We start from the raw sequence: 27,382 nt of genomic DNA, 5'->3' as shown, positions 1-27,382 counted from the left end.
GTATCACGTTCATATTGTCAAAGCCAAGGATGAGCTGCAGTCGCTTAAGAGCAGCCAGTGTCCAGTATTCGGGAGTGGGTTCGAACCCCCACTGTCAGCAGTTCTGGAGATGGTTTTCCATGGTTTCTCATTTTCACACCTGGCAAATGCTGGGGCTCTATCTTACTTAAGACCACGGCTGCTTCCTTCCCACTCCTGGCCTATTCTTGTCCCATCGTTGCCATGATGAGCCCAACTTAGCACACTGGGGCGAAACGCTGGCAACCAGGAATGAGTTAGCTGGAAAATTTATAATGTCCAAAAACGGACCATTTATAATGGTATTATAAATTTACTCATTCAAGTCAAATATTTCATGGCCCCTATGGGAATCAACATCTATATCATCTGATAGCCAGGCAGGCATCAAGTTTTGGTAACGAGACAAAATCTCTCCTAGTGCATTGGCACTGCCGGTGGCTCCAAGTAGCCTACGCAGAGGCCTCCATGGTATGCAGTAGCCATGCGTCTTGGTGGGTGTGCTATTTACCAACTGATGAGCCCAACTTTGCACACTGGGGCAAAACGCTGACAACCTGGAGTGAGTTAGCTGGAAAATTTATAATGTCCAATAATGGACCATTTATATTGGATTCATCATGCAGACCACACGATACCTCATCATATGCAAGGCCTCAGGCTGAGCAGCATTCGCTTGGTAGGCCGTGGTCCTTCAGGGCTGTTGCACCATGGGGTTCGATTTGGTTTAGCATTAATAGTCCAGGCAATAGAGACCACATAGGGACCTCAGTTAGCAAAATTCACAGTAGTTTTGAAAATTGGCTTACTTTGTTTCTTGAATCACGGAATCTGAATTTTTAACTTCTCACAAAAAAATCCCCTGCAACACCGCAAAATTTTGAGGAAACCCTTCAAAAATGTGGATTTAAAAAAAAAATATCCTTTTGTGTGTAGGCACGGGAAATAATACCTAGGAATACGGAAAGAAGATAAAACTTTCAAGAAAAATGTCCTATCACATTTTGACCCAGGACGAACGATGAGTTGAATGCGCGTCTCGGAATTTGTGCGGTAAGTTATACAACTCTGCTTAACCACTCACGTCTTTTACATTTCCTCTCCCGTCACCACCTGCCACCTTTTAAGTTAAACCTGTCCTTTTCCACCCACTCATTCTCTTTTGAACATCTGGTAGTCCCCAAGCCCCTACATCTTCCTAAAAGGAAGATATTAAAAGATGAAGAGTGGGGAGTACCTTCTACTGTAAAACCTTTGTAACAGGACATTATACAGTCAAAGTTAATAGTTGAAAGTTTGAAGTTTACGATAAAACCAAGAAAATACATATGTGCAATAATGTTCAAGGCGTTTGAAACATGATTTAATATTATAGAGCCTAGGTTTTTGCTCAAGTTTAGCCAAAAAGGGCAAAAAAAGGAGAAAAGAGATGCATTTGTTGTTCGTATTACTTATTTCACTTGCAGAGGTCAGGACCCCTATTTTTGTGGAAACTGAAAACATTTTCTCCATTGTAGATTCACTGAATTCATTCCAGGTGGGATGAATATTTCATTCTAATTTCTTGAAGTACTTTTCTTAACAAACACAAAATTCCTTTTTTTTAAAAATTATGTTTATCAAAAAATATATACTGTCTCAAAGAAGTATTTCACTCATATATTTTTGCACTGTATGTTGCATACAACAGAATTTTGCATTTTTAAACATTAAATTCCTATATTAAATATGTAATTAAAACTATAATTATGAATGAATTTGGATCGCATTTTTACTTCCTTTTTGCCAGTGTTAAGTCCTTTTTTTGGATGTTTTTATACGTCTCCAACTTCTGGGCCCTAGTAACTACGTAGGCTGAGTGGACTTAGAACCAGTCCTCGGATCCAGGTAAAAATCCTTGACCTGGTCGGGAATCGAACCCAGGGCCTCTCGGTAAGAGGCAAGCATGCTGCCCCTACATCGCAGGGCCGACAGGGTGCTGATGCTCAATGGGACGAATACCATCATCTTTTGTGTTGGTTGAGATACGTGTTGACTGAAGTTGATTAATAAGGTAGCTCGATGTATTTGTGGATGAGATCAATCGATGTGAAAGTTTACATCTCTTTCTCCTAGAAAAAATGCACCACAATGAGAGCATTGCACTCTTGGTGTATGTGAATTATATTTAGATCTGTTCCCAGTCTGCTTATTTTGTTCATCCTGAACATCTTCACTTTCAGCCTCAAGAGTCTGAAATATACACTGTGGTCTAAAATGTCTTCCTAACAAAATTTGATACATTCATGGAGCTTGTGGATGTAGTAGGTGGTGGTGTTTGTTTTAGGAGGACATACAACTAAAATATAGATGTACAAATATATATGTACCACTAGGTGACAAAACTTATTCAACAGGGAAATTTTGAAAAGTATTATAAATAAAACAAAAATATTGTATCAAGCCAAAAAGGTCACAAATGCATCAAAAGGAAATATAACTTTGCTGAGTAACAAAACACTTGAAATTTAAATAACCTTTGTGGGGATGACAAGGAAGGAACATTGTAATTACCGTCACAATAAGATGTGTTTATTTTAATAATCGCCTCGTTGCTATGTACAACAAAAGATAACAATTGTCACGTTGCCAATTCGCATGCTTTAAGAGAGCAGTGAATAATTATTACGTGCTCTCAACTGACATATTATACTAATGGACTACCTTTTCTCCCGCTTCGTTCTGCTATCTTCGCCGTTCTGCTGTCGTCGCTGCTGCTGCTACTACTACTATCACCGGCATGTGATTCATGCTGCTCAATCTATTCAGCCTGCTTGCCCAGCAAACTGCATACTGTGCTTAACTTTGTTCCACTCTCTCCCGTGTTCTACTTCACTTTACGTCATCCTTCTAGTTTGTCCTCGCCCTCTCCACCTTGCTGCCTATAAAGGAGAGGCTCGCGCTGAGCGAGTCAGTCATGTTTCGGGCGACGGACTTGTGTGGAGGGAGACCACATTTTGTACGGCTGGCCCGTACAATTTTGCTATTTTTTCAGACCATTTAGAATAGCACACTTTGCAACGCTGAGCTGCATGAGCAAGTATTATATTGGATATGTTATTAAATTCAAATTTCGGACTGCTTAACATTTATGCCCTTCAGGCTTGGTGTGATTTATAAAATTCTATGCCGCTGATGTTGTTGCTGGTGGGACCACCATAAGCGAGTTCCCCCTTTTATAAGTATAAACTGTTTTCTTCGTTGTGGACGTTTTCTTGAGGACAGACAAATGTTTCTTCAGGGGAACTAATGCACCTCTTCTTTGGTGCTATTTGAAAAGACTATGAATCCACAAGAGGCAGACTCCTCTCGTCCTTTTCCCCGCCCGTCCTGTACCCTTTTCCTGTCACTTTTGGGGGGTAAACGATCAATAAAATATTTCCATGTCATTGTCAATTCTTATCTACAACTCTGGTGGTTGTCTTTGTAAAGAGGCCTTGAAGTGTTATCTTTAAATGTGAAGCTGTTAGCGTATTAAACTTGAATCTTATTGGAACCAAATTGTCGTTCTTCAAAAAAAAAAAAAAAAAAAAAAGTCATTTGGATGAGAACTGGACTATTTGTTAACCTTGAACAAAATCATCTGTTCGAAATTCTAGTCACTATCTTCAGTGTTTTCGTGTCAGATAAATATTAAGCTTTGCAATCCTTTCAAGTATTACAAAAGTTAGCAACATTTTATGAAAGAATTTTATTCAGTGTAAAAAAATTGTTGAATCATTAATTGCCTACAAATATATTTTGCTGGTCTTTTGTCTTTTTGCAATAACAAGTCTATTCTTTTTCCCATATCTCCCCCCACTTTTTTAAATTGGTATCTACTGCGGAACACCAACTGGAATAATCCCAGTTTTCACTCCCTGCATACTCTGATAAATAACTATTGAGATGAGTGGTTCGTTTTCTGATAATGAGTTTGGAGTGGACAAGCTAGTATGTATGCTATTATGAGGTGGTTGCCTTATGTTATTGTAGGAATTTGTCATCCTGTTTATTTACTTCGTCCTCCACACCCCTGGCTGGAGTTCACAAATCTTTTAGACCTCTATTATGCGTTTTAAACTTGCTGCATGGTAAGTTTATTATTGGCTTTGTGTACTTTTGCCTTGTCCTTGTTCTCTGACCACCTCGGAAACTGGATGTTTGGTTGTTTGGAAATATTGTGTGCCTTATGCAATCCCATTGTACGCCTTCCAGTTTTCATGCACATTTAGTGTTTGAAGTGTAACTTTCTACACGCTCACTACGTATTACTATTCCACAGCGGCACTAGCCAGTTGCTCAATTTTATTATTATTATTATTATTATTATTATTATTATTATTATTATTATTATTATTATTATTATTATTATTGCACGTACGTTAAATTATGTCTAATATCAAATAACAAAATCATTCACCACCAGCATCCAAAACACCACATAATAAATTACCGGTATTGGCACTAGCATCTTACAATTATAAATCATGAACGTACCACCCACCAAAGGCCACCTGGCCTTTATAAAAAAAAAATAAGAGAATAATTAAGTTCAATTCAACATGTAAATAAATGAATAACATAATATAAAGACAGAAATAAGAATAAAAATAAATTGAATAACTTATACGGTCAGCATAATCCAAACCTACATTTGTGAAAGAATGAGAGGGTGAAACCTGCATTCTTTGGATAAATTCCCCATGAGTTGCCCTGCAGTTTTTGCATTTATCCTTCTACATATTATACATGAGTGAATGCATTTTGTAAAAATCTGTCTTATTGTGGGAATCCAAAATCTTTGTTGCAATGATGAAATTAGAAGGCAATTACTAGCATGGGTAGACGTTTGTGTTCTTTCATTATTATCAGTTTTGTTAAGTAATGATGAGCAGGTAGAATGACCCGATGTCTCGCATCACAGGATAAAGGAGCACTGATAAGTCATCCACCAACAGTAATACAGTCACTTTGATCAAGAATATGGTTAAGGTTCCTTATATTGCTCTTGGAGCTTAATTTACGAGGGTAAGTCAAATATAAATGAGCCTATTGTTTAAATTTTTATTTATCAAAATTGTGTACATTTAACATTGTTCTTACTTTTTGATGTAAGTCTCCATGCTATCTACACACTTTTGCCACAGATAGGCAACTTCTTCATCCCGTTTTCAAAGAAGGTAGCCGAGCATGTCTGAAGTTAACTGCGCACAAACTGTTTCACCTCCTCGTTGGTTGTAAAGTGCCCTCCACCAAGAGCACCCTTCAGCAGCCCAAACATGTGGAAGTCACATGGAGACACGTCTGGACTCTAGGGTGGACATAGCAGGACAGTCCAGTACATTTGTATGTTTGCTGGGTAAGTCTTGCAGTGTTGGGTTTGGCATTGTCATGAAGGAGCAGTACAGATCTGATTGGGATTCCACACCTCTTTGACCTGTAGGCAATGCGAACCCGGCGAAGAAGATTGCAGTAGTAGGTCGCAGTAATGGTCCCACATTCCTTGAGGAAATCTACCAGCTGTACTCCTCCGTAGTCCCACAAGACCATGGTTAAGACCTCGTCTGCTGACAACCGCGTCTAGGATATCACCGGTGGTCTCTCACCACGCTTCCGCCACCCCCACACTGGCCCTCTTTGACGTAGAACTGTAATTGTGGACCCAGGTCTCATCACAAGTGATGATTCATCTCCAAAAGGTGTCACCTTCCGCCTCGTGCCTTGTCAGAAGCTCGCAAGAAATTACAAGCTATGCAGCCTTCTGCTCTTCATTCAGCAGCCTCAGGACCCAATGAGCTAACCCATTTCGGATTCCCAGGTTTTTCCGGACAATTGTCAGAACACGCCTGGCTGATCTGAAACACAGCTGTGTGCACATTAACTTCAATAAGCTCTCAAACAGCCACCATGTTCTACGTTGTGATTCTGGTGCGGGGGTGGCATGGGTGTGGCATATTCTCAACACACGTCCATCCTTAAACACATTACACCACTAATTCACTCGGGTGGGTTCTCTCCCCAAACTGTGCGTGTAACATACAACAAATTTCAGCAGCTTTAACATTTTTTTCTGACAAAAAATTTCTTACTCATTTCGAGAGCGACTGAATACAGCATGGCCGAGACATCCCGAGCTGAAGCTTCTCCCAGACATCTTTGCTTGCTTGCTTGCTTTGACAGCCCCAAACTACATGCGCATCAAACAAGTGCCAAAATCAAAAAGGCTCGAGTCCATTAACACGTTCCTTGCGGTTCGGGTCACCACGTGTCCCGAAGCACATTACTCTTATCCATCGGTCTGAACTTCCCAAAACTGCGGAGTAAGCAACAAAGTCCTAGGTACAAATTTCCGATAACTAATGGCAACATAATGTTCCTATCGCTGTAAAGGATCGAGGCATATTGCTAGTTTCGATCGGCCCACCGGTGACCCGAAGGAATTTTTTTGCATCTTCCATTCCCATCGCTTTGGGCCACCCTGTGTTCGGATTGTTGTCTAACCTATATTTTAATACGCAGGAATCGCTTTGCAGTTACAGTGAATAAAGCCTACAATGTTGCTGCCTACAGATGACAAATTGCTGTTTAATACTGTAATGGTTATGGCGCCCGCCATGCCAACTCGCTACGCGCCGGGGGCGTCATCGTATCGGCCCCACCCCCCTGACGCTCGAGCGCGCCAATCACGAGTGACACTTGGTGCTAGGGTGGCCCTCTCGCCTCCGTCCGTGCTCCCACAGCAGAGGACGATGGAAATTACTCGACTATTAATCTCGAGTCTTCTATCTCACGAGGTTCCTGGATACATCTAGCATCCGGACTGTTCTGGAAGGCCCAGAGCAGGTATATAAGGAGAGGAGTAACTTGGAGTGAGGGTCAGTGAGAGTTAGGAAGATAGGAAACTTAAAAGGGTCCACCTTATCAATACAAATAAATGTTATAGTTTATTTACAACATATATTTACACTTGGAACTAGTTTCGACGCTGTTTGGCGTCATCTTCAGCCAAAATGTGGGAAATAGGCTAGCATGTAGACATTTATATTACAAGGTGTTACATTAGTGTTATTAAATGAGAGAACATGAAGACGCGAAGTACAATGTCAGTTTCAAAGTGGTCATGAAGGGTGAGTCGCGTCTTCATGTTCTCTCATTTAATCACACTAATGTAACACCTTGTAATATAAATGTCTACATGCTAGCCTATTTCCCACATTTTGGCTGAAGATGACGCCAAACAGCGTCGAAACTAGTTCCAAGTGTAAATATATGTTGTAAATAAACTATAACATTTATTTGTATTGACAAGGTGGACCCTTTTCAGTTTCCTATCTTCCATTCTCAGTTCAATACGGACAAAAATGAAATTCTTAGATTTAAAAGTGAGAGTTAGACGGAGTTAGTGAGTTCGCTGGAGCGCAGTCAGTGATGGCCTGGGAGAGTGCAGCCTGATGGATTATCTGCCTGTTGGAGCCGAGGACTTGTGTTCCTGTTCCCCTGACATCGTGTGTGTGCGCGTCCCTTGTGGCTGGCTGCTGGAGAAGAACCGTGGGTGTTGGGTGTTCTGGAGCGGCGAAGAAGGGAACATTGGGTGACGACGTGTGTGGACTGCGAGCAGGGTTCGATGGATTGAGTGAACAGCGGATACTATCCCGACCTGCGAGACTGACGTGTGGGCTGTGACAGCGCTTACAAGTGTGACTGAGTGGCTGAGAGAGTGTACTGTACATAATGGATGACTCTCTCTCTCTCTCTGTGTGTGTGTGTGTGCGCGCGCGCGTGCGTGCGTGCGTGTGTGTGTCATTGTAGATGGAACATAAGAGAAACTAAGAGAGAGAGAGAGCGTGAACCGTGTGAGTGAGTATAAGTGTACCTGCGTAAGTTGTAATCTCGGTTATCGTCTGTGTGTGTGTAAATCTGTGATTGTAGTGCTTAGTTAATAAATCTTAGAAATAGGACGCTACCAGGTTCTGTACTCATTGATTTACTTATTTACCCCGCCAACACGTTACAATACTAACAGAGACAAACCAAAGTCAAATTTTTCAGGACACCGGTGATCTGAACCGATAATAACTGAAGGCAGCATCGGGTCACCGGTGGGCCGATACGACGTAAAATTAAGTCATCAAAATTCACTGCCGCAGAGAACGTGTTAATTTGAATTATTTCACCTAGGGATTTTAATTTATTAACCCTGCTGATTTTCCCTACTCTGTTTTTAGCATTGTGGGTCATGAATTTAGTCTTCTCAAAAGATTTCTGAAGCAAACTTTTCCTGCTATTCCTTTTGGAAGGTTGATTTGTTCTAAGGCAGTCTTTATAATTCCAGACAGCCAGTATCCAGTATTCGGGAGATAGTGGGTTCGAACCCCATTGTCAGCAGCCCTGAAGATAGTTTTCCATGGATTCCCCATTTTCACACCACACAAATGCTGAGGCAGTACCTTAATTAAGGCCACGACCACTTCCTTCCAAATCCCTGCCCTTTCCTGTCCCATCGTTGCCATAAGACGAAAAGCAACTTGTAAAAATATATACTGCCAGACAGGACTGCTATGTCATCAGTAGAGCCCGGATACATATGCACTAAAAACTCCAAAAATATGCATGCACATATGCACTAAAAATGTTGAAAATATTCACGAAAATATGCACTAAAAATGAAACAAATATACTTACCAGTCGTATTACTTAATTTTAACTCAGTGTAAACTGACAAACATGTTTAATTCCTTGCAAAATGATGCATGGCAGTAGGTTATCAAGAGTTTTTCAATGTTTTCAGGGGTCAGCAACTTTATGTTGTCGGACAGAATTAATTTATAAGCTGAAAATGATCGTTCTACATCAACGGACGTAACTGGGCAATACTTGTACACTGGCACTGACTGCTCGGAACATTCTTATGGCAAAGACTGCCTGATTCGACTTATGTAGTTGCTTATGCATTGAATCTGCTTCAGTCCTGGGTTTGAGTCCAACACCGCACTGAGTTTCCTTTTAACTTTCTTCTAGTTTCACCACGGACACCATTTAAAGAACTAATGGTGTTTTGAAATAACTGAAGGGATTTGTGTAGGCGTGCACCACGACTTTCTAGGCCCTTATTTACCTTCAAAAGTGATGAATAATGCACATGGATGAAACTGATATCTTTATATACAGTTCCAGATTTAAATGCGCATTTTGCTTCACGAACACACGGAGTATGACTATTATCAATACCTTTAACTACATCTTTCAGTTGATTTAAGTTCTCCTGGTAGAACGATACTGCGGATAACAAAGTTCCCCATCCTGTAAGAACAGGTTCCAGCGGAAGAGAAACCTGAACAGATGAGTTTTGTACAACTGTACACGAGCTGGTGCTTTTAGAAACAGTTTTTTCCCATTTGAAATTACTTTGTTGACAGATGGAAAGAGAGTACATAATTATCTCTTCTGTAATAGATGCACTCCATGGGCCAAACATGTGACATGGATGAGATTTGGGAAAAAATACTTGAAGAGACTGACTAGCTTTCAACATATACGAAGCTGTATCTGTGACTAAAAGGTGCACTTGTTAACAATCACTCTCCGATTCACTGGGCCACACGAATCGGTTGTTTCATCTACCAATACCCAGACACAGTTCTCTCCTATGTCAGATAGTATCGAAAGACGACAGAAGCATGCCGTGAAAGTAAATAGTTCTTCTTAAGGGTAGATTCATCTGGTATCCTTTGATTAGCACAATACTTTTAAAGAAACGAGAGTAGATATGGATTATTCATTTTATGCAGTGGAATGTTGCTGCATACAAAAACTTTACAAATATCTGCAGAAAATGTACTAACTTCACACCATGTTTTCACGTCGGTTAAAAGTAGCTGTTGCATATCTCAGATGTGAAGTTCTTTCCGAATGTTGTTATTTGAAACTTTTTATCACATTTTACACTCTTATTGCACACTTGACAGTATAGTACATTACCGTCAGTTGTATAGTCACTATTGCCTGATATCCACTGTTTAATTAAAAAAGACCTAGAGCGCTCATCTTTAGGCATTTTTACAGTTTAATCTGGTAAAACACTGCAATAGACGACCAGCAAGTTAACAGATGAACGCACTTGTTTAAGGAAACCTTGGGAGGCTACTGTAAGGAGAAAGGATTGTCAGAAAGGAGGAAATAGCTGTTGTGAAATGAGTCATTATCCGTCTACCTGCTTGTATTGCGACATTGAAAGCCCTTTCCTTGATCAGGAGAAGGCTTCTCGTGTTGTCAAGGGATGTACAACATATAGAGTTCATTAGATTTTTCATTTCCTTCAGAAATTTTAGATAATCGATCACACATAAGAGAAAAATATACCTGTATATGCACCAAAGTTCAAAATATGCATTTGCATATGCGCACATGCATTTTTAAAATATCCGGGCCCTAGTCATCAGTGAAGGCCAAACAGTTTATAGCAACCCCTTTGTGCTTTGAACCTAATCTCATGATGGGTTTTCTTTTTAGTCTTCTTCCCATACTCTCATTATTATTGCATTTTCCAGGACGCTACTGGGAAGAATCATGGAAAGTCCATCTCCTTGCATGGCACCAGTTTTAATTTCAAATTCATCTCAGATATCCCATAAATTTCACTCTGGACTTTATTTCAGTGAGAGTCTGGCTAATTATGTTGAGTGATTTTGTGTCAACTCAAAATTCCTCTAAAATGTTTAGCAGCGAAACTATGTTTATTTAATCGTGCGCTTTTTGAAGTCCACAAAAACTATTTATTTTTGTTCTTTGTAACCCTGTCTCGTATTACAGTTTTCAGGTTTAGAATTTGTTCTGTACATGATCTGCCCTTTCTGAAACCACCTTTATATTCTCCAATTTGTTTGTCTAATACTGGTTCAATTTTATTACAAAGAGGTTTTGATAGTATTTTATATGTAACTGCTACTAGGGAGATTCCTCTCTAATTGTTCACATCTGTTTTGTCATCATTCTTGTGTAGTGGGTGTATCAATGTGTTCTTCCAGTCATCAGGGATTTTCTCCATTCGCCAAATTGTATTAGGTTTGTCAGTTCCTGTATTGCTTAACTGCCTGCTTCATTTCACATTTCTGCAAGAATGAAATCTTCCCCGGCAGCCTTATTGTTTCTCAAACTTCGGATTGAGCCATATTTTCTTTCTAATCTGATGGGTCCAAAGGTTTAGTTTCTGTTTGCAATAGGGAACATGCATGATCCGGGGTTTTAATTTAAAATATGCTAATCTGATTCAAAATTCCATGCAGAATTAAAAAATGTGATCAGAATGTACAAATAATAACTCCAAACATGATAAAAATCTACGAAAATGTCACGTCACGCAAGTACGCGATCTCATTGGTCTGACGTCATCGTACAGGTTGACCGAATTAGCAGACGAAATAACACATAGTGCGCTGTGAGAAGCAGGATACACTTCGCGTATTTCTACTTTACGTTAGTGTCTAGTATGGTTAAATTCGAGGTCTATACATTGGATAATAATCTGAGTGGTATATTTTAGACTTAAAATGAATCCTGCGCAGACAGTGAGGCAGAAAACTTATAAATGGTGTAGAGTTCCGATGTGCAATAGCACATCGCATACCATACCAAACAAATTGTTTATAAATGTTCCAAAGACGCTAAAACTAGGGAGAAATGGATTTTGGCGAGCCGCAGAAATGCTGATGATATATCGGAAAAGTCTACAGTTTATTTTTTTGAAGATTTTAACGTAAGATGAATTTGTTTGAATGTTCAAATCACTTTTCCATGTCAGCTGTCCTAGCGGTAAAACTTTAAATTTTAATGAATGATGCTTTATTTAAATGCTTCAATTACATCTTGGAATATGAAAGTAATAAACAGTGCATTAAATAATGCTGATTATTAAAGTATTCTCCGAACCTAACCTATGTTTTAGGTGATCCATGTCAAGATAATAAATCAAAGGGGTTATGAACCATTTTGACAGCTCTAATTCTACCAATATATCTTGGCATGGGACAGTTATGTATGTCTTTATTGAAGAGTTTAATTGGTAAAGAAATTTAGGCTATATCTAAATACTCTATAATGTAACAAAAAATAGGCGTGTACATCATGAAAGGAAACAACGTAAATTTAACAAATGTATAACTACACAAAACCAATGCTTGTCTGTTGGGGTCTTATAAGTTAACAATGCTCAATTATAATAATTATCATAATATTAATGAAATAAATAACATAATTGCACACAGGTGAAAATAGTGATGTAGGTGTTTAAAATATTATCCAACTTAGCCTAAGTTTTAGGTTATACAAGCCAAGTCAATAAACCGAAGGGTAAAAATACCGCGCGAGTTGGCCGTGCGGTTAGGAGCGCGCAGCTGTGAGCTCGCATCCGGGAGATAGTGGGTTTTGAACCCCACTGCCGGCAGCCCTGAATATGGTTTTCCGTGGTTTCCCATTTTCACACCAGGAAAATGCTGAGGCTTTACCTAAGGGCACGGCCGCTTTGTTCCCATTCCTAGGCCTTTCCTGTCCCATCGTCGCCATAAGACCTATATGTGACGGTGTGACGTAAAGCAAACAGCAAAAAAAAAAAGTCACAGCACCCAAAGACATTCCTGTATTGAGCGACTAAAATATCACCAGGACACTTTTCTTTCCTGATATGCTCAGCTTGTTAAAAGCCAAATGTAATTAATGTTATTGGCTTCACGCCCCGCTAACTACTTCTACGATTTTCGGAGACGCCGATGTGCAGGAATTTAGTCCTGCAGGAGTTCTTTTACGTGCCAGTAAATCTACCGACACGAGGCTGACGTATTTGAGCACCTTCAACTACCACCGGACTGAACCAGGATCGAACCTGCCAAGTTGGGGTCAGAAGGCCAGCACCTCAACAGTCTGAACCACTCAGCCCGACTTGTGAAAACTAGATGAAGTCATATTTATCTTTATCATGTTTAACTTTTTCCCTCCACAAAGATATTGGTTAAGTGTAAGAGAGGGCCGTGTGCCCTAACTTCGCCACATGAAAGAAGCCATAATAAATAAATAAATAAATAAATAAATAAATAAATAAATAAATAAATAAATAAATAATTCTCTTTCATGGGCCCTGGAAGTGGGTAGGCCAGTTGTCCCAACCATAAATATATATTTTTTTGGGAATGATATATTATAGCCGTATAGTACTATGATCTTTCTTTCTTTCTTAATCAGTTTATCCTTCAGGGTTGGTTTTCTCTCGGACTCAGCGAGGGATTTCACCTCTACCATTTCAAGGGCAGTGTCCTGGAACGTGAGACTTTGAGTATGGTGATGAAACTGGTGAGGAGGGCCATTACCTCGCCCATGCGGCTTCACCTGTTATGCTCAACAGGGGCCTTTTTGGAGGATGGGAGGATCGGAAGGGATAGACAAGGAAGAGGGAAGGAAACGGCCGTGGCCTTAGGTGCCTGGAGGAGAAGTAGGAAAATACGAAAAACCACTTCGAGGATGGCTGAGGTGGGATTCGAAACCCTTCTACTCAGTTGACCTCCCGAGGCTGAGTAGACCCCGTTCCAGCCCTCGTACTATTTGTTTTCAACTTTCATGGCAGAGCCGGGAATCGAAACCGGGCCTCCGGGAGTGGCACACATTAACCACTACACCACAGAAGCGGACTAGTACTATAATGCTACCTATATGTTTATGTTAGTGCTGAAATCCGATTTCTTGTTTACTAATGCTGAAAGCCCGAAAATGTAATGTTATTCTTTAATAGGGGAATCAGTCTAGAAGGAAATGTTGAAAGTGATGTGATATCTATTCAGGTTCGTTGTTATCCTAATACTATGGGTTACAGTACATTGCACGTATATAAAAGACGCCACTTACAAACTTGCTTGTTATCCGCGAATTTCTGCGGCCACAAAAGTCACATTTTTTCAAGAATGATGACATCTACACATGGTAGATTGTCTGAATGTGCTGTTTTGAACCTTTCTTCTGTCATTTCGAAGTTTTTCGCGATCATGAATAATAAACAATCGGCTTTTAGCAACGGCTGATGCACAATGGCTGGTAGAGCTCCATGCGGTACTGGATCGTGACGTCACAGCGCGCCGCTTACGTCAGAGGCCGTTTCACTCGCCTTGCGGAAAGGCACTATTAAATATTTTTTAATGGTAGAAAACAAGGCAACATACCACAATGTAATACGTTTACGTACTATTTCATTGGTGTACTTTTCAAAACAAATATTTTTGAAAATGATGCATGTTCCCAATTGACTGAATTCTAATTTTTCTTCAGGTTCTTCGCAGTTCAGTAGTTTTTCAAAATAATGTGCCAAAATTTCACAATTGTCTTTGTTGCAATTTTTCCATGTTGGTCTTTAAAACCAAGACTGGGTGGTTGATACTTTGTTGTTTCCTCTTTGAATACACAAGTATGAAAAATGAGTTGTCCACCTAATCAATACTTTATTTGCAAAGTGTCTAGAATATTTACATTAATTGTTTGATAAAAATTTCTTGTATTATGTTTAGTGATACCTTCTTCAATTTGCATTGGTAGACTTTTTTCATATTTTCTCTTCACATTTCTTACAGTTTTAGAAGTTTGTTTCTACACTGCCTTGAAAGTCTGAAAATTCCTATCAGTTTTAGAGGAATGCCACCTTCTGCAGACAGTCAGTCTCTCATGGCCACTTCACATTCTTCATTCCACCATCTATGCTTGTTTTCCCTCTTTAAATGGCATTATCCCTGTGCAGTTTTAGTTACCTTGTTTTAGTTACCTTTGTTCTCAGATCCTCCCAGTACTTTATAATGTCCTTTTCTAACTTCTTTTCAAATTTCTGGTTTACTTCAGATCTGTTATATTTCAACATCAAATTTAGTTCTGCTGTTTGTTCTAATAAATAAATTTATTGTTTTTATGTCTCACTAACTACTTTGGCGATTTTCGGAGACTCTGAGGTGCTGGAATTTTGTCCCACAGGAGTTCTTTTACGTGCCAGTAAATCTACCACACGAGGCTGATGTGTTTGAGCACCTTCAAATGCCACCTGACTGAGTCAGGATCAAACCTGCAAAGTTGGGGTCAGAAGGCCAGCGCCTCAACCGTCTGAGCCACTCAGCCCGGCCCTGTTCATTTTCTCGTTGTGTCTACTTTGACGGATGAATCTCATTTTAATGGTCGTGAGGTAATGATCAGAAATCTCAATGTTAGCTCCTCTTTTATTTTTTCTTTTACCTTGACATTTTGGATCTCCTTTTTTGCTCTTAGCAGAGATAGGTATGTGGTTAATTTGTAATTCCTCAAGGTTTCCTACTCAGTTTTTTAAAAGAGGTAGATATCAGTTTGAGATTAAAAGCCTTGAATAGTACAACAAGCCTTATTTCATTTCCATTTTTTCTTCTGTGTGTCGGGACTTCTCATCAATCTTCTTATAAATCTTTTCTCTCCCAACTTGTGCAATGAAGTCTCCAAGTAACACTTTGACATGATCTGTAGGAATTTTGTGGATTTCATTTTCCAAGATTTCCCAGTATTTTTTTTCTATTATCATCATTTATTGGAGCATGAGCATTAATTTATGCATAATTTTTATTTCTGAATATTATGGTCAGGAGGGACAGTCTTTCAGAGGGTGAATAACAGTTTTGGACTGATTCCAAGTTGCTCTTGTGTTCTATGAAAGCATTTCCAAGGTAGGGGACATTCTTTATTCTCTTCCCTGGTTTTTCTTTGTATATTCTGTCATTTTCTGAGTAACATATTACTGTCTCCTGTCTATTCATAAGTAATAAATAATTATTTCACCTCTGACAACATTATATATCAGCAGGATGGATTGGCTATGGGATCGCCCGCCTCGGGTATCTTGGCCGAAATTTACCCAGATTTTTTGCAACATACCAGAATAATAATAATAATAATAATAATAATAATAATAATAATAATAATAACTTTGACAACATTCTTTTCTGGGCAAGATATGTAGATGACATCATACTAATCAGGAATGAGAGCGTAACGGATGCCGCTACCACCCTTCTCAACCTAAACAACATTGACCCACATATAATCTGAAATCGGGCAAAAAAAATTAACTTTCTAGACTTGACCATTACCAGACACCCAGGCTCCTTGAGATGTAAGATTTTTAGGAAACCCACCCAAACACTTGCCACAATCCATTGTATCCTTAGGATACAACAGATACAACAGCTTCTTTATAGAAAGAATAATCGATAAGAATGAACATCATCCCTCAACCACTTTGACAACAGAAAAACCAAAGAATAATTTTTTTTTTCACCTCTACGTTCAACAACGAACAGATTCACCAAATCACCAACATCTTTAAAAAGCAAGACGTAAAAGTTTTAAAAACTAACAACAGGAATGTAGACATCTTACACAATGCCAAATCCATATTAACTTACAACAGTTTTTCAAAATCAGGCTTATCCAAACTTAATTATAATAGTTGTGGCTCATAACAGGTCGGTCAGAATGGAAGTAGTTTTAATATAAGTTACTTGGAACATGTCATCGCCCTGAAATATAACTGGTTTTCAGCTATGGGACAGCATATGGGTGATTCTGATCATAAGTTCATAGACATAAAACCGTATACGAAATTTCTTAAAATTAGTAGCAAAGGACCCCCCTTAACATCATGGAAAACTGTTTTATACAGTTAGATCAGTATTTCAATCCAAAATATAATCTTAATGACATTTCAGAAAAGTCAAAAATTTTAATCTGACTTAATTCCTATTGTCAGAAGTAAGTTTTTTTAAAAAAATCTAAATTCACTCTTTCTCAACATTTTCAGTACAGTATCTCTTCTCAGCAGCCGCCTGCCTTCCCCCACCCCTCAGCCCTGCCTTGATTACTAAAAATAGGACTTAAAAGGTCAAATAAAAATAATTCTTTCTTGTGGGTTACTGTAGTCACGTCCTAGTTCATGAACCGTGGGCAACGGCTGAGTGGCCTAGTAAGTGGTCCTGAGAGTCAGGATACCAGTTACTATGGAATGGGAGTGGGCATCTCGGACATATTCCGAGTCCTGGCCCTCCTTGTGCTCAGGCGGCTAGGACTATACAATCCACCGGTGGTCCATAACCCGTTAGAGGAGAGATCCTCACTTGGACTATGTGTAACTAGGGTAGCATCCTGCTTCATGAATCTACCGAGGTCAGAACATTTTAAGCAAGCCTCGGACCTATGGGAGTAACGGAGTCCCACTCCCATTTGACAGGCAAGGGACTCCTTGGAAACAACGTGGCGAACGAAATGGGATTCGATGGGGAGCTATCAATATTAATGGGGCTTATGGAAGAAAGTAGAACTGGCTGAGTCAGCAAAGAGGATGCATCTGGATGTGCTAGGAATAAGTGATATTCGGGTAAGGGGAGATAACGAGAAAGATATAGGAGATTATAAAGTGTACTTGACGTGTGTTAGAAAGGGAAGGGCAGAGTCTGGGGTAGGGTTCTTTATCAGGAATACCATTGCGCAGAACATAGTTTCTGTTAGGCACGTAAATGAGCGTATGATGTGGGTAGATTTGTCATTTGGAAGAATTAGGACTAGAATTGTGTCCGTGTATTCACCATGTGAGGGTGCAGATGAGGATGAAGTTGACAAGTTTTATGAAGCACTGAGTGACATCGTGGTCAGGGTCAACAGCAAGGATAGAGTAGTGCTAATGGGCGATTTCAATGCGAGAGTTGGGAATAGAACTGAAGGATACGAAAGGGTGATTGGTAAATGTGGGGAAGATATAGAAGCTAATGGGAATGGGAAGCGTTTGCTGGACGTCAGTGCTAGTATGGGTTTAGCTGTTACGAATACATTCTTCAAGCATAAGGCTATTCACCACTACACATGGGAGGCTAGGGGTACCAGATCCATAATAGACTATATCTTAACAGACTTCAAATTCAGGAAATCTGTTAGGAATGTACGAGTTTTCCGCGGATTTTTCGATGATACAGACCACTATCTGATCTGTAGTGAACTAAGTATCGTTAGGCCTAGGGTAGAGAAAGTGAAATCTGTCTGCAAACGAATAAGGGTAGAAAGTCTCCAGGACGAGGAAATTAGACAGAAGTACATGGATGTGATTAGTGAGAAGTTTCGAACAGTAGACAGTAAGCAGGTTCAGGATATAGAAAGAGAATGGGTGGCATACAGGGATGCTGTAGTAGAAACAGCAAGGGAATGCCTAGGAACAACTGTGTGTAAAGATGGGAAAAGGCGAACATCTTGGTGGAATGATGAAGTGAGAGCAGCTTGTAAATGTGAAAAGAAGGCAAAAATGGCTCCAAACAAGGGCCGAGGCAGACAGGGATTGGTACGTAGATGAAAGAAACAGAGCGAAACAAATAGTTGTTGAATCCAAAAAGAAGTCCTGGGAAGATTTTGGTAACAACTTGGAAAGGCTAGGTCAAGCAGCAGCTAAACCTTTCTGGACAGTAATAAAGAATCTTAGGAAGGGAGGGAAAAGGAAATGAACAGTGTTTTGAGTAATTCAGGTGAACTCATAATAGATCCCAGGGAATCACTGGAGAGGTGGAGGGAATATTTTGAACATCTTCTCAATGTAAAAGGAAATCATCCTGGTGGTGTTGTGAACAGCCAAGCAAATGGGGAGGAGGAAAATAATGTTGGTGAAATTATGCTTGAGGAAGTGGAAAGGATGGTAAATAAACTCCATTGTCATAAGGCAGCAGGAATAGATGAAATTAGACCTGAAATGGTGAAGTATAGTGGGAAGGTAGGGATGAAATGGCTTCATAGAGTAGTAAAATTAGCATGGAGTGTTGGTAAGGTACCTTCAGATTGGGCAAAAGCAGTAATTACACCTAACTATAAGCAAGGGAACAGGAAGGATTGCAACAACTATCGAGGTATCTCATTGATTAGTATACCAGGCAAAATATTCACTGTCTTCCTGGAAGGGAGGGTGCGATCAGTCGTTGAGAGGAAGCTGGATGAAAACCAGTATGGTTTCAGACCACAGAAAGGATGTCAGGATCAGATTTTCAGTATGCGCCAGGTAATTGAAAAATGCTACGAGAGGAATAGGCAGTTGTTTTTATGTTTTGTAGATCTAGAGAAAGCTTATGACAGGGTACCGAGCGGAAAGATGTTCGCCATACTGGGGGACTATGGAATTAAAGGCAGATTAGTAAAAGCAATCGAAGGCATTTATGTTGACAATCGGGCTTCAGTGAGAATTGATGGTAGAATTAGTTCTTGGTTCAGGGTACTTACAGGGGTTAGACAAGGCTGTAATCTTCCACCTTTGCTGTTCGTAGTTTACATGGATCATCTGCTGAAAGGTATAAAATGGCAGGGAGGGATTCAATTAGGTGGAAATGTAGTAAGCAGTCTGGCCTATGCTGACAATTTGGTCCTAATGGCAGATTGTGCCGAAAGCCTACAGTCTAATATCTGGGAACTAGAAAATAGGTGCAATGAGTATGGTATGAAAATTAGCCTCCCGAAGACTAAATTGATGTCAGTAGGTAAGAAATTCAACAGAATTGAATGTGAGATGGGTGATACAAAGCTAGAACAGGTCGATAATTTCAAGTATTTAGGTTGTGTGTTCTCCCAGGATGGTAATATAGTAAGAGAGATTGAATCAAGGTGTAGTAAAGCTAATGCAGTGAGCTCGCAGCTGCGATCAACAGTCTTCTGTAAGAAGCAAGTGAGCTCCCAGACGAAACTATCTTTACATCGGTCTGTTTTCAGGCCAACTTTGCTTTACGGGAGCGAAAGCTGGGTGGACTCAGGATATCTTATTCATAAGTTAGAAGTAACAGACATGAAAGTAGCGAGAATGATTGCTGGTACAAGAAATAGAAATATATTTATTTAAAGTTAATTACAAGTAGGACCAGAGGTCCCTTTGGCTGTAACTAACTGCCACTTTAACTTAAATGTATCACCTAACATACAAAATCTAATGAAAGAATACATAAAAAGCGTAAAATACATTTTCCTACTGAGGATATGAGAATAAGATTAAAAACTAAACATCTAGGAGGTTACAATAATACTTTAACATTTCATAAACATACACTATACTAACAAGGAACAGAAGGCGAAACAGAAACCTAAGAATTTTAAAGCCGAGGATTAATTAAGAGTAAAACTGAGCATCTAAAATGTATCTAGGGGATTATGATATTTCGTACTATTTAATTAATTTGGTGAAAATTCATTTACATGGCTTAATAAGTGGAAAGGTAGCGGTATTTAAGATATTTTTTCTGAGTCCAACACTACTTTGCTGAATTTCATATAGTTTAAGATTGTTGTATAATTGAGATGCAGTGACAATGAACAACTTACTGCACTTTACCGTACGATGCTGTGGAACCTGAAGGGTGTTAGCTGTAAACCTATTGTCCCGGTCGTGCACTTGACTCAGGTGGGAACAATGGCAGGAGGGTACTCGGAATGAGGAGATAAAGGCTAATTTAGGAATGAACTCGATGGATGAAGCTGTACGCATAAACCGGCTTCGGTGGTGGGGTCATGTGAGGCGAATTGAGGAGGATAGGTTACCTAGGAGAATAATGGACTCTGCTATGGAGGGTAAGAGAAGTAGAGGTAGACCAACACGATGATGGTTAGACTCTGTTTCTAACGATTTAAAGATAAGAGGTATAGAACTAAATGAGGCCACAACACTAGTTGCAAATCGAGGATTGTGGCAATGTTTAGTAAATTCACATAGGCTTGCAGACTGAACACTGAAAGGCATGACAGTCTATAATGATAATGTATGTATGTATGTATGTATGTCTACAACCTCTTTAAATATCCCTCTCAGTAGTAGTCTTTCTTTCCGCATCTTTTAGCCCCACCTTAGACACCCCTTCCCTTCTTCTCCGCTCCCTCCCCTCTCTCTTCTTTACCCAACCTCCCCTATCCACTCCATTGTTTTCCAGTGCCTGCTTCTTACAGCATGTCAGTGCATGTTTTGTTCCCTATCGACTATTTTGTTTCCATGGCCTGCCTGCTTCCTCTTTCATGTCGGTGTTTTGTTCTACATCAGACATTACATGTCCTGTATATTTCACTCTAGAGGTGAGTCTCATAAATAATTTTCTCCATTTTAATTTACCTTCTGTTTGTTTATTCATTCTTAATTTTGGCTATCATTTCCAGATTTACTTTATTGCGTAATGATCTAACCCAACGTAAAGACATCGTATTACGACAAGAAGATCACAACCATAATTTTTGTTGTTACATGTAATTTAATGTTATAATTATTCCTGCAATATTGTCTATCTCATTTACATTGTTTAAGTTATCACATGATCTGTTTAATTTTATTTTGGCTGAAGATTGCTACTATGTGTCTGAAACTAGTTCCAAGACTTATGTAATATTATTTACTTGATATATTGTATTGAAAAGGTCTTGTCAATTTATTTCTTATAATTGCACTTCAATACGGAACAAAAACTAAATTTGTAACTTATAATTTTCCATGTTGTTCATCCTTGATTTCCCTTCTACACCTTTGAAGCAGCATATTGGTGCCTGATATACTTTTTAATTGAGCTTTAAAGGTCTGGTAGTCTTGCTTGGTCTATATATGTGGCATTGGAGTTGTTACTTGACACTTGAATTTTAGTTTATTCAAATTAAGCTACCATTTTTACTGTTATTATTACATAGGCAAGCCAATTAAGTATCTGCAAATTTGCTCTAATTGTTTTTAGGTTTGTGTGCTTACCAGCCACTAAATGGCACCGTTGTCAACGTCTGTTTCAGCGTTATCAGATCAGTATAGCTTGCGCTGTTGCGACATAAAAATGGCTGCGCCACTCGTTATTTGCACCAAGGAAGAACAGCATTCCGTAATACGTTTTTTGTGGTCTGAGGGTGTACAAGAAACAAATGCATAGAAGACAATCATCCAATATGGGGACAATGTTTTGCCACAGCAAAGTGTTTACCAGTAGATTGAACAGTTCAAAAGAAGCACGAATGTGTTGAATGAGGAAAGATACGGGTGTCCATCTGCAGCCATAACTCATGCCAATATTGAACAAGTGCGTTATATGATCCTGTACTATTTAGGGATTGTCTAATGTGCTTTTAATGGGTTGGCTAGTTTTCCTTTAATTTTCCGCTATATCATTTTATCATCTGCAACGCCACAAATATAGGCCAACCATATGCACATTAGTCATGGTTCTGCTGTTCTTCCTTGGTGCAAACAAAGTGTGGTGCAGCCATCTTTACGTCACAACAGCGCAATCTATACTAATATAACGCTGAAACATACCCCAGACATAGACACTGGTGCCATCTAGCACGTGATGAGTGCCAACCAACATAAAGACAATAAGAGCAAAATTCCAGATACTTATTGACTTACCCTTGTATTATTATTATTATTATTATTATTATTATTATTATTATTATTATTATGTGCGTATGGACCCAATGGATCACGCAAAGCTCTAACGATTCTGTTTTCTGAGTTGCCAAACAGCTCTCATCCTTTCTCCGTGGATCCTTTTTCGTTCTTCTGTCCACTTTGCTCCAGTCTTCTTTTTCACTTCGTTCTCTGGTTGCACTTTCCATCCATTAAATTTTTTCCTGTAGAGGTTTCTGTCCACGGTGTCAGTTAAGTCCATATGGGCTTTTTCCAGATCCTTCTTCACTTCCAGTACCCATGGAATATTTTTTAGATGTTCTATGTAGGTGAGAATCTTGTGTGTCAGTCTACTTGCCGGCAGTCTGCGAACGTGCCCATAAAATTTCAGACGTCTTTTGCGGATGTCTGCTGCAATGTTGGAAAGCTCTTCTGTCACTTTGCGTGATCTCAGTCTATAACCATCTTCTGTTTTTCGGGGGCCGAGAATTTTCCTCAGGATTCTTCTTTCTTCTTTTAAAATGTTTTCTAGGTCACCTTTCCCATTTAGTGTAAGGGTCTCGCTGGCATATAAGACTTCGGGCTTGATTACTGTATTATAGCGTCTGATCTTTGCATGGCGGGACAAGCACTTTTTATTGTATATGTTGTGAACCCTACCGTAGGCTTTCCGAAATTTTTGTAGGCAAGTTTTCTGGGCAGCTTCTCGCCTCCCGTTGGTTCAAGTATTTCTCCCAAGTACTTGAAGTGTGGTACTCGGCTGATTTGCCCATATGTCTTGTTCAAATTTTGGATGTCAAGTTTTGAACAGAAGAACTTGGTCTTTTCGAAGGAAATTTGTAGACCAACCTTTCCAGCACATTCACTAAGGGTTTCAATTTGTTTAACAGCTGTGACTACATCATCTGTCAGTATGGCAAGGTCATCTGCAAAAGCGAGGCATGATATCTCAATACTGTCTTTGGGTCGTCCTAGTCGTATGGGGCGCCAGTATCCCATGTCTTTCAATGCCTTCTCCCACTTGCGGATAACTTTGTCTAGGACGAGGTTGAAAAGAAGCGGAGATAAGCCGTCACCTTGTCGGACGACAGTTTTAATCGGGAATGGTTCAGAGATCTCCCCCATGAATTTAACTTTGGAGATAGTGCCAGTGAGTGTTGCCTTGATGAGGTTGAGGGTCTTGGAATCAAGCCCCAGTTCCTCAAGAATAACGAGGAGAATTGTTTTTGAAAACTATTTAGGGATTGTCTAATGTGCTTTTAATGGGCTGGCTAGTTTTCCTTTAATTTTCCGCTATATCATTTTATCATCTGCAAGGCCACAAATATAGGCCAAGCAAAACTGAATTTCCTCACCAGATATTTTTTTAAAACCTGCAAGTAAAGTTCCGGTTCCAAAAGAGTTGACATAAGCGAAAAAGACATTTAAAAATATTATTGGTATAATAGGCGGTCCAATATAAGTTCATTAAGAACCCCTGCATAGTTTACAATACAATTTTATATAATAATAATAATAATAATAATAATAATAATAATAATCTCCTGTAAATTGCCTGATACATTCTTCACTAATCAAGACAGCATCAAGCAACCAAACTCTCAACCATAGACTAAAGAAGAAATGGTAAAAATCGTGCAGTCCTTGAAAACCAACAAAGCATCGAGAGAAGACTCAACAGTAGCTGAACTATGGAAGCAAGCTGGAGATAGGACCAGTAAACAATTTGACAGAGATCCTCCAAAACATTTGGGAGACTCAAACAGTTCCTAGTGACTGGACTTCTGTTTTGATTCTTCCATTTCACAAGAAAGGAGACTTGACTGACATGAACAATTATCGAGGAATCTCACTGGTACCTGTCACATATAAGATTTTCTCCAAGGCCTTATTGAACAGAGCAGAATCGCAACTAGATCCACAGCTAGAATACCTGGGGGGATTCAGAAAAGGGTGCTCTTGTAGTGAACAGATACTCAATCTGAAGTCAATGCCCCATCAGGTAAAAATCGCCGGTAACAAATATATCATCGCCTTTGTCGACTTTAAGAAGGCGTATGACTCAGTTGACAGACCCACTCCCATGAAAATCTTGCATTCGCCAACGAGCTGGCACTTCTATCTAGTTCAATAGAAACTTCGGTGAAACAACTCTGTTCTCAGCCCTGAAAATGGTTTTCCGTGGTTTCCCATTTTCACATCAGGCAAAGGCCACGGCCGCTTCTTTCCCATTCCTAGGCCTTTCCTATCCCATCGTCGCCATAAGTCCTGTCTGTGTCGGTGCGACGTAAATCAACTAAGCATGGGGGAAAAAAAATAGTTTGAGAGGTTAGAATTTAGGGAGAATATGACTAGTGTATTTATTGTAGGCTCTAGCAGTAACAAGTCTTAATATGTGCTACAATTTGGTACCTGTCCGTGACTTGAGCCCATTGTTTCTGACTGGAGACTAAGCCAAAGTATTTTGAATTCCTCCTCTGTATGGCTTAGGCTGAGGTTTGAATCCTGGTCGATCCTGGGTTGTGATTTTCATCTCGAATCAAATGGGTCAGGATAGGCATCAAGCTTATCTGGCCTTAAATCCCAAACCTAAACATGTATGAGACAGGTTCGCTTCAGCTACCCCAGAAATTTGGTACATTCTAAAGAAAGTTTCGTACCGTAATTAATTACTACCGGCAAGTCAAATGATCGTTTGTCCGTAAGAAGTTGGTTCGTTACCGTACGTTCTCGTTCACCTCCGGAGTACTGTAATCGGTATTACTGGATTCTGACTTCCTTTTATTGTTCTGTAGAGCTGGTTTATTTGAAAAACTTATTCTTGTAAGCTTCGATTGTATTCGTATAGGATAAAATTTGTGGCAAGTTGCAATGTGTAACTTTGTCCTTGCACATAGTCTTTCTATTGCCGCGCTATCAGTCTTGTACATCTTTATTGTATGAATAACAATTCACATATGTTATTGTGGTAGAATGTTCCGTTATCTTGTATTGATTGGTTTTCGAAAGGTGACTGGGAACGCTGCCGTTAGTCCATACATGCTCGGGTTGCTCATTGATTATTGCTGTGCGCTGGGGCTTGACCGCGGTGTGGCAACGACGGCCATATCACGTTCTGGCGATTTGCGTGCCATCTTTTGTTAACTGTCTGTCATGAACCTTAAGCCATTTTGTATGACAGTTCTTGATGGTTAATTTATTTATGTTTCTATTTACTTCATAGTTCAGTAAGTTGATTTGCTTGTGAAAATAGTTATGAGGTGCACAAAAGTAATCTTCTCTTAAGACTTCGATTACTGTGAAATTCATGATTAAGTTGGCAGTGCCGATTCAATTGATAGAACAAGAGGCGGGTCTAGTTTTGTTTACAAACTTAGATGTTATCATAAACGTTGCTTTTGTTTAGGATTACCTATTGACATTACGTATTAAATAATGTGCAGCGATACTATATTGAAACGATAATTATATTTTATAACACGAAATATATATTTTTCGTATAAATGTTCTGAAAGTGCAACGTCTGATTGTCCTCTCAGTGACCAAAAAGTGGCATTTATTGATAGTGGATTGCGTTTTTATTTTCAGACAATTGAACTGTTCTTGGTGCAAGAAGTTAACGTTGTAGTAACAGATCGTCCACAATGGACAGGATGTGCAAGTGGATCATGCAGTGGTAGTACTCCAAAATATATTCTACCATCACCATCATTCCTCACCCCATCTGGAGTATGGTCTGGGTCACCAGTAACACTTGATTCTCCTGGAGAAGGACAGGGGAGGAGGCGAACTGTAAGTTATTTTGTACCTGTTATTCCAATATTCTTAATTCTCCAACTTTGTTAACAATTAAGATCCAGGTTATTACTATAGATTTCACCTGGGTACTCACCTTTCTGGTGTTCCTCTTGTATTCTAACAACATATTGTCTGAGGTGATAATTTTATTCAGAAATGACCGTGTTAATTTGAGAAGTGATGGTGTAAGTTGCAGAGTGGGTAGGCCTATCAGACTTAGCCAGTAGCGTGTGGTGGACATATTCATTTCCCCAGCTGCAAAAAAGTTTTTCTTAAATATAAACAATCGTAGCCCCACTACACTCTCTAAAGTCAACATTACCATTTTATAAGGCTGCATTTTTCATGGAAGGGTCTACCTGAGAAAGATTTTTCAAGAATATTTTCAACCATATGCTCACACATACTTCCAAATTGATATTCATAGCAGTGGCAACACCATCTATAGCAGATTTTAAACAATGTACTTAGAGTTTCATCCGGTGACACTTTGTGATAGTACAGTCATGGTTTTCAGAAAAACACTGGGACTAACTATTTGTTTTTTACTTAAAAAGCCTATTCTAAACTAATCAGCAAAATTTAATTGGTATTTTACTGTCATTGAAGTTTTATAGTTTCATTCGCATACTGAGTCTACATGCATCAACGACAAATGAGGGGAAAATGTTTGTCTCGGGTGTATAACACGTGTTATATTCATGGAGAATGCCACAGAACTTGCGAAACCTTCACCTATAATCAAAGAGGAATTCTACAAAAATTCACTATATACCACCATCACAGGCAACCATTCGCGCTCAACTCTATGTTTATGCTGGGCAACCTAAATATTTTTCAGCGGCTATCGGAACACATAGGCTACTCTACAGGTGCCATCAGTTAATTGCTCGAATAAACTGTATAGGCCTACATGCTGAAACCCAAGACTAAAATATATTCTTCTATATTACAATTGATTTCATATACTGACTCTATTAGGAAGATGATGTGCAAGTGGCTATACTGTTAAGATGTTCATATTTTTCTTGCCATCTCTAGCGTGTGGCGCTGAAGATTTCGAGTGTCAAGTATGAAAACTAACACCCCTTACCTAAGCTAGCCAGCTTGTCGCCGTAAATTGCT

The 27,382-nt window shown here is 39.4% G+C and overlaps 1 protein-coding gene across 3 annotated transcripts in view; it reads left to right on the top strand.

Annotated features, from left to right (window-relative positions):
• The window catches only part of LOC136858279 (uncharacterized), a 319,541-nt gene that overhangs the window by 93,727 nt on the left and 198,432 nt on the right, over window positions 1–27,382 (top strand). For 2 of the 3 annotated variants that reach the window (XM_067137700.2, XM_067137699.2), the window contains exon 3: window positions 26,048–26,251. In XM_067137700.2, the coding sequence (XP_066993801.2) occupies window positions 26,048–26,251 (204 nt within the window). Of the gene's footprint in view, window positions 1–25,553; window positions 25,687–26,047; window positions 26,252–27,382 lie in introns of those variants that run through there. The other variant, XM_067137701.2, reaches the window with a different exon arrangement.

Source organism: Anabrus simplex, chromosome 1 (genome assembly GCF_040414725.1).
Source record: "Anabrus simplex isolate iqAnaSimp1 chromosome 1, ASM4041472v1, whole genome shotgun sequence".
NCBI lineage: Eukaryota > Metazoa > Arthropoda > Insecta > Orthoptera > Tettigoniidae > Anabrus > Anabrus simplex.
Note: the sequence above shows the minus strand (reverse complement) of the source record. Positions and strands in the feature narration are given on the sequence as shown.